Here is a 935-nt window from a genome sequence, read left to right on the forward strand (position 1 = left end):
TATAAATTTATTTATGAGGGTAGAAATTGATATTAATTAATTTGAACCAGTGGTCTTGCATATTAAAAAAAAAATCCGAAGATTAAAATTATATTACATACAAAAATAAGAGGGATGACCAGCAAAAGTGGACTCCTATTTGCTAGAAATAGATGCCGAATCATCTAACCACGAAAAAAATATATTCTCTCAGTAAAAATTCAGCGACACAACAGACTGTAAAAGGGCAAGACAGATGAAAAAATACTAAATAGAAACGGTTAACCTCCGTACCATGGTTTCACCTGTTAAAATTTACATAAGTAAATATCTGCAGGATCGTCAGCGTAGTCTGTCGATTTGCGATGTAATTTCCAGAACTAGACACAGGCCGTCCAACCGAAAGGGAGCACGTGTAGAGTTCTACAAATTACATTCAGTGTATCCTTTTAAATGTCTATATTTTATATTATTATATTATATGACAGAATTCAATAGATCTTACTTGAGTTGGTAAAGGTTTCCATATTTTGCACTATAAAGGAAACGACTTGGGGTCCATTTGCCTGGTTCTGTCATGTAGTTTTTCTCATCTTCGCTTTCATAAATCCCTGGAATAATAGAATAAAGCACACTTATTATATATACATACATATAAATATATGGGGGGGGGGGTACACATATATGATGCATTTATGTATATGCCGTATATACGTATACATACATGCGTATATGTATGTATATATATATATATATATATTTACATATATATATATATACTAGCAGAAATACCCGGCTTTGCCCGGGTTAAAGAGAATAATGAAACCTAAAAACGCCGTCTAGACTACGCAACCCTCAACTGTTAGTAGCTCCGATACCATATTTCTACATTAATAACTCTCCAATCCATGCCAGCATGGAACATAGACATTAAGTGGAATGCCAGTCTCTCATCT

At 33.6% G+C, this 935-nt stretch overlaps 1 protein-coding gene across 1 annotated transcript in view; it reads right to left on the reverse strand.

Moving 5' to 3' along the window:
• The window catches only part of LOC106880066 (uncharacterized), an 8,859-nt gene that overhangs the window by 4,987 nt on the left and 2,937 nt on the right, over positions 1-935 (reverse strand). The window contains exon 4 of the mRNA XM_052975295.1: positions 485-590. Within this exon, the coding sequence (XP_052831255.1) occupies positions 485-558 (74 nt within the window). The 5' untranslated portion in view covers positions 559-590. The remainder of the gene's footprint in view (positions 1-484; positions 591-935) is intronic.

This window comes from Octopus bimaculoides, chromosome 21 (genome assembly GCF_001194135.2).
Source record: "Octopus bimaculoides isolate UCB-OBI-ISO-001 chromosome 21, ASM119413v2, whole genome shotgun sequence".
Lineage (NCBI taxonomy): Eukaryota > Metazoa > Mollusca > Cephalopoda > Octopoda > Octopodidae > Octopus > Octopus bimaculoides.